At 37.8% G+C, this 6935-nt stretch overlaps 3 protein-coding genes across 3 annotated transcripts; all 3 read right to left on the bottom strand.

The window, feature by feature from the left end:
• Positions 1-287: 287 nt before the first annotated feature.
• Positions 288-1958, bottom strand: LOC110900941 (ATP-dependent DNA helicase PIF1-like). Its single transcript, XM_022147817.1, has one exon. The coding sequence runs from the start codon at positions 1956-1958 to the stop codon at positions 288-290; it is 1671 nt and encodes a 556-aa protein (XP_022003509.1).
• Positions 1959-1970: 12 nt separating this feature from the next.
• LOC110900870 lies at positions 1971-3704 on the bottom strand. Its single transcript, XM_022147748.2, has 2 exons — positions 3698-3704; positions 1971-3595 (listed from the first exon to the last, which is right to left on the bottom strand). Exons 1-2 carry the CDS (start codon positions 3702-3704, stop codon positions 1971-1973), a joined length of 1632 nt encoding a protein of 543 aa, XP_022003440.2.
• Positions 3705-5481: 1777 nt separating this feature from the next.
• Positions 5482-6540, bottom strand: LOC110900801 (putative F-box only protein 15). The gene has a single exon (XM_022147683.1). The coding sequence runs from the start codon at positions 6538-6540 to the stop codon at positions 5482-5484; it is 1059 nt and encodes a 352-aa protein (XP_022003375.1).
• Between the last annotated feature and the right edge of the window lie 395 nt (positions 6541-6935).

Raw genomic sequence — 6935 nt, 5'->3', positions numbered from 1 at the left:
AAGGAAGTAGATGTAATTAAAAACAAGAAGAGTTCAAAACAGTCAAGTAGCTGGACAAAACAATAAAAACACCATGCGGGGAGTCTTGTATCTCTTCCTGTTTTACCAATACATCCGTTCGCTTATGACTTTCTTGTACCTTCTCCTCTACTGTACCAGATTTCGACACATAAAAAAATGTTAGACGCCTACAGGTGGTTTAAAATAGTAATTAAAAGGTAATTTCTGGAAGCAAATAAGGCACAAAATCTACTAACTTACCTTCTTTTTTATTCGGATGCGATTAATTAATCACGCAACACTTCCTGGTAGACAACATTTGATGTGTAAACTCCGCTTTGTTTGAATTCTTTGGCGAGATGTACCAACACCTTCGTACTTTGTCTTGAAATCCCTCTTGATAACGCGACATAAAGTTGTCCATGTGAAAATACAGAATCCGGAAGATAAATACCAACGTTCGGAATTGTTTGACCTTGAGCTTTATTAATCGTCATGGAAAAGCTAAGTCGAATTGGAAATTGTTTTCTTTTCAGCTTGAATGGGAACATGTCATCTTCAGAAAGGGTTAGAGGGATTCTTGGCAAAAAAACTCTTTTGCCGGCATGTTGACCGACTGCAATTTCCGCATCAATAACATTTCGCATGAAACCCTTACATATCAATCGCGTGCCATTACACAGGCCATGTGATGGATCGATATTACGTAACAATATTATTGGGCATCCAATTTTTAAACGAAGCTTATGAGGCGGCAAACCACTAACATTTAGCGAGTTTAAAAACTCGACCGGATAGAAGTTGCGCTGATCGTCTTCAGCTTCATCAAAACTGTAATAAACTTTTTCCTCCCCTTGAAAAATTTCAATCATTTGATTATTAATCTCGTCAACACTATCATTTTTAGTGGACAATATTGCTCTAGAGATTATATAATCTGAAGAATATACATTATCTTCAATTGATGGAAAGATGGCATGGATCAATTCTTTTATAGCGTTTTCTCTGTTGTTGCACTGAATTGTCATGTCATCGGGTATGCGGATATAGTTTCCTTCGATTGGTTCTTCAGTTCCATCGCCGACTCTTAAAAGAAATTTAGAAAACCATGGATCTTTTAGCGCTCTCATATTTATGGTCAACCGCATCTTCTTAGTCAAAGACCAAAGAGGTGACATTCGTACGCTGGAGTCTACAATCTGTGCTCGAGTGCCACGTTTAATAACCGGCAACACTTGTCTGAAGTCACCTCCCATAACCATTATCTTTCCACCAAATGGGAGACTAATACCTATAATGTCTTGGAATGTACGATCGACTGCCTCTATCGCCTGTCGTTTAGCCATCGATGCTTCATCCCATATGATTATTTTGGCAGACCGAATCAGTTTAGCGGCCCCACTCTGTTTTTTGATATTGCACATTGAATTATTTTCAAGATTAAGAGGAATCTTGAATCTCGAGTGAGCCGTTCTACCTCCTGGCATATTATTAGCTGCTGCACCTGATGAAGCTGTTGCGAGGGCAATAAGACCACGTGACCGAATTTCAGTTAGCAAGGCAATGTACAAAAATGTTTTTCCAGTTCCACCTGGACCATCAATAAAGAACACGCCTGGAAGATCATTATCAACATGCATCATTATCTCATCAAACACGTTTTTTTGGTCCGAATTAAGTGAATCTTTGGCACTCAAGTGTTCAGGTTCCAAAACAATCCCATACTCTTCTTGTAACTCACGATAACCTGCATCTTGTAAGTTAACATCGTCTGTTATCTTAGGAAGGTCGAACTCATTGAAATTTTTACCCATGGATTGTACCAAGACACTAATTTCGGTAAGAACCATATTTTGAACTCGTTCTATACTTTGACAGTGTAACCGATGATCTTCAGACAATGAATCAAAGTGGTCATTCCATAACTTTCGAATATCTCCAGGTTGGCAAAAAATCATTATGGTCGCAAATCACCTTCTAAGAGCATTGGGAAACTGAAACGTAGAGGCTTCTTCGAGACATTGTGATAGATATTCATCGTCTTCTATTAAGCCTAACTCAAGAGCTGCTTTCCAAAATGTCGCACACTGTTGACCATTAACTGTGCAAAGATGTTCAAAAGAAGTAGGCCCTCTGACATTTGACAAAAGTAGGCGTAAGTAGTACCTTTCTCCTTCGGCTGGATTAGCGGAAACGATACGACCTCTTTGTTTTTTACCGAAACGACGACTCCAACGGCGTGTGCTTCCATTCCACGTAAAGTGTTTTGGAAAATCTTTATACAAATGTACCCTTGCTGTTTCATCGTTTCTATTTATCTCAAAAAATGTTGTTAGCATGGTTCTCTTATCCCTTTCCCTATCAACAATATTAGGCATCAACTCATCATCTCTAAATCTAACCATCTGATTATTTGGGAGATGAAGTTGTAAGGCTAGAACAGCAGGAAAGATTTGAGAAAGAGAGAAGGAAAAAATGAGCCACATAGCCTCTGGGGGCGATATGTAGCGTGCATCTTGAAATCTTTTTATCTCATTAATAACAACCCCTGGCTCACTTTGATCGACTTGAATAACCTGTTTGTCATGTCCTTTATAAACATATTTGAAAAGATATTTCACAGATTTTATACTTGAGCAAACTTCAACATTCATGTGGCAGTTAAACATCATCAAAAGCCTTGGGTTATATGGGACCACCCATCTGTTATCAAGTGTTTGTCCTCGTAGGTCCACTTCTATCCCGGTGTCTCTCCTTCGATACAACGGATACGAATCTTCTCCTTGTGTCATCTGTTCGTTAAATTGTCTAGGATAGTGAAAACGACAAATTTTAGGATCACCCTGCATACAAGGACTGCTTGATCGTAAATTGCCGCAAGGACCGTGAATCATGTGCTTGACAACCATCTCATGCAATCTGGGATGTGTTAGTTTGTTAGGAATTTCAGCACACACAACCTTATCATAATGGTCCACGTTATTGATCTTGTGTTGCGGGTACATGATTAGGAGAAAATGTGCGTGCGGCAAACCCCGCTTTTGAAATTCAATGACATAGACGTATGCCTTAACTTCCCCGAGGACATGTTTCTTGAAGAGTTGATCCTTAAGATCTTCTAATTTAGCCCGGAACACTCTTGAAACAAGGTCTGGACGATCTGTAGCAGTTTGACCAACATGTAAGTTATCACATATCTCAGGCCACTTAGGATTACATGTCATTGTAAGGAATACATCAGGCTTGCCGTCATCTTGAACTAACGTCATCGCGTCTAGAAACCAACGACGCATGTCGCGAGGCCCCCCGATGAAAGATGCAGGCAACACAATTCTTTTCCCGACTCTGTTTGCATGAACCTCACCAGTATTGACGCAATCCACAATACCTTGGTACAATTCGGCCCGAATCTTAGCCTGGTTTCTCTCACAAAATTCTAAGCGTGACGTCTCAATTTTGATGTAAACATCAACCACAAACTGCTGTAGCAGCCTACCACCGAACAAAAGCAGATTATCGTTAGATCGAATCTGGAACTTGTAACAGTAGTACTCTCGCATAGCCACGGTTGTTCTACCACTTCGTGTGTTTGCCTCTGAACGATGAAGATGTATTAAAAACAAACAGTTAATAAAAATAAAACGTATCATTGATTTTTATGATCTTCACTTAAAAAAGGATAACAAATTGTTGGTACCTTCCATTTCTCCTTCGATGTTGTCATTGTTGCGAACCTCATTGATTGATACTCCTTGACGTGGTATGTTACCATGCCAACCCGACTCACCATTAGGAAAAAATAGAGGATACGACAATGGATCGTAACAGCTGAAGTACGGCTGAATAGTTTGACTATATTCAGACCTACCGTACACAACAATACTTCGTTTATATGAAGTGATATTGTCATTACCTTCAACCCAAATACCAGCAACCTATATAATTGTGAACTATAAGTAAGTAAAATAAGCAATACAATTAAATAATTGCAATTAATATAATATTATATATACCTCCGATGTCGTTGGTCGGTTGTACACCCTTTGGTCAAGTTCAACCGAAGTATTCAAAGTGACTCTATAGTTGTCCAGAGGTCCTAGTTCCGCAAGTCTTCTAAATGTATCGACATATGGGTTTGTAGAAAGAACACGTGTTAAAATCTGAGTAATACGCCGATCAAGATTTGGCCATCAGAGTCTGTGATCTAACTCAGTATCAGGATCGTAAAAATACAACTGCAAGTACCTAGGGGTCCCATCCCTCGGAACTAATTGGTCGATTCTGTGATATATTCCTTTATGTGCACGAAAAGTATATACGCCGTCTCTCATATTGTTCAATGTATCATCCAATGTCACACCCATTGAGGCAAAAGAAAAATTGGTGTTATAAGCACGAATGTTTTGCCTAAACATATCTCCAATTTCATCTTGAGACGTGAAAAGTCGGTACAATTCCTCTGGAATTTCTAAGTTTGCTAACACAGTTTTCCCACTCATACAACAAAAGGTATCAAATTCATATTGAAATCGTTTTGCTCCACAATTAGGACATGCACCTTGTTCCTTTAAAACACGATGCTCTCCAGGTACACCATTGTAAACAAAATTATAAGGATCATCTTGCACGCTCTCATCTTGGAAGGAAGGTTGATCAATTACTTCAGCAAATTGGGGTAATAAAGTACGCGGATGAATTCGAAAACCTAAAAAATTGGTGTATTAAGTAATGAAGGTTGTAAAAGATGTCGAGTTCGAAAAAAAAAAGAAATCATTGTTAAATAAATAGAAACCTCGTGATGTTCTATGCCTAGCTTCGTCAATTACAGATGGGAATGTGGTTGTCGGCGTAACATCATCTATCGGGGTTTGGTTGACTTGACTGCCATTTGAAATACGCATTCCATTATCGTTTCGTGTATTAGAACATCCTTTATTGTACTCCTTGCGTTTTATAGTAGAAACACTTAAGGCGTTCTCATTTGTTGTTTGTGTAAATTGAGTAATATTACTTTGTAAACTTCTTAACGGCGTCCTTTCTGTTGACCTATTACTCATTAAAGATATTGATGAAGCACTTTGGGAGCCATCACCACTCCCAAATTTAGATACTTTGTTATTTTCTTTGCGTGCAGCATAGTATCTTTTGTGATACTCTTTTCGTTTTTCAGCTTTAGTAGATCCGCTCGAGCTAGAAGCATGATTACGATGGTTTGGTTGTCCATTAGTCATTGTAAATTGACAAAGTGACAAATACCTTGCAAATTAAATAAAAGAGAATTATCATAGATGATGAAATTCTCAAATCATTACAACATTCAAACACATGACTTAGAGAAAAACAAACTGAATGATAACATTGAAATACATAATGATAACATTAAAATACATGACTTAAGCCGAATATCATGACTTAGAGAAAAAAAAACACAAATCCTTAAAATATTGACATACATAATGATAACATTAAGTGAAAGCCAAACTAAATACTTGGTGAAACAATGGTCTCCACAAACACCGCACCCTTAAAACCTCGAAACCAAGTAACGGGATAAAAACATTCGAAGGGCTTCATATCCATTTCAATTGTAAACAACTTCCCTAATTTAGTCATCACAAGCCAATTACCATTTGTCACATAATGTGTTATATCGCACCACAATGACAATGATATCGGGGGGATCGGAGGACATGATAAGACCTTAATCCAGTAATCCCCTTGTAGCGTCCATAGGTCAATTGTCATCTCAAACATGCCAGTGCTAGCAAACATGTGAAGCTCATTTTTTACATTCACTAAAACACCTTGAACCATTCCTGTAGAAGGAACGGGTGGAAAGCTTATCTCCTTGAACTGCTCCGAATTAACATCAAAACAAATCACCATATTCGTACCTCCAACCCAACATTCGCAAACAGTGAAATATAGAGTACCACCACAAAATGTGCCAGCTGACCAATTGAAATGAGGGCTTAGGTACTCTTGTCTTGTTATGAAAGGAATATTTCTCCAAGAGTCTACTTCCCTAGAATAAACATAGACACCAAGTACACCACTCCTACGCGTTATATGCAAGACCTTGTAATCATCGTCAGCGTCAACGTACAAACCAATGGCATCAAGGTTATTTATATAGAATCCATGAGAATCAGGGGTTGACAAATGCTTGAAAGCAGTAGTTGTTGGATTCCAAAGAAGCAGCTCGTATGTATGATTCAAGCAAACACACAACAATCCGTTCAAATGTGAAAGTATTGAGACATCATTATTATGGTGATGGAATGGAAATGTAACTATGGAGCTTGGCCCATAGTCATTGGATTGAAAGATGATCGGATGAACAGAGCATGTTAGGTCGTCAATTAGTAGAACTCTCTGGTTAGATGAAACTAATGAGCGAGAACAATGTATCCTTACGAAATCTTGTGTTGACAGTAACGCGTACCATTGCTTACATACACTCTTAGAACGACCTACATCCTTCGCTGGCACCCTCGTTAATATCTCAAACACGATTGTATGAACAGGAAGGTCAGCCATGGTTATACCTTCGTTTAACATAGACAATGATTATTTAGTTGTCCAATCTAAGAAGATTATAGTTAGGTGAAAAATAGGTGTCAAGCAAGTAATATAACATACTTGTAATATCATATTATAAGATTAGACAAAGTAAAATATACTTCTACAATTACTTCAATATGAGGGGAAAAAAAAGCAAAACAAGAAACATTAAGAGAGACTTTAATATTCAACAACTAAACATATAACAACACCAAATGTTTCTAACTTAAACACAAACTTGGATAACGATCCATAATTTAAATATCCCGTGCTTCGACCATATCTGGTTCATACGTAATCGTATCAACTCCGTAGACTTCAAAATATTAACTGAAATAACAAATAAAATATAACTTTTATTAAATTACATG

Source organism: Helianthus annuus, chromosome 1 (genome assembly GCF_002127325.2).
Source record: "Helianthus annuus cultivar XRQ/B chromosome 1, HanXRQr2.0-SUNRISE, whole genome shotgun sequence".
NCBI lineage: Eukaryota > Viridiplantae > Streptophyta > Magnoliopsida > Asterales > Asteraceae > Helianthus > Helianthus annuus.
This window is presented reverse-complemented; position numbering and strand designations above follow the sequence as displayed.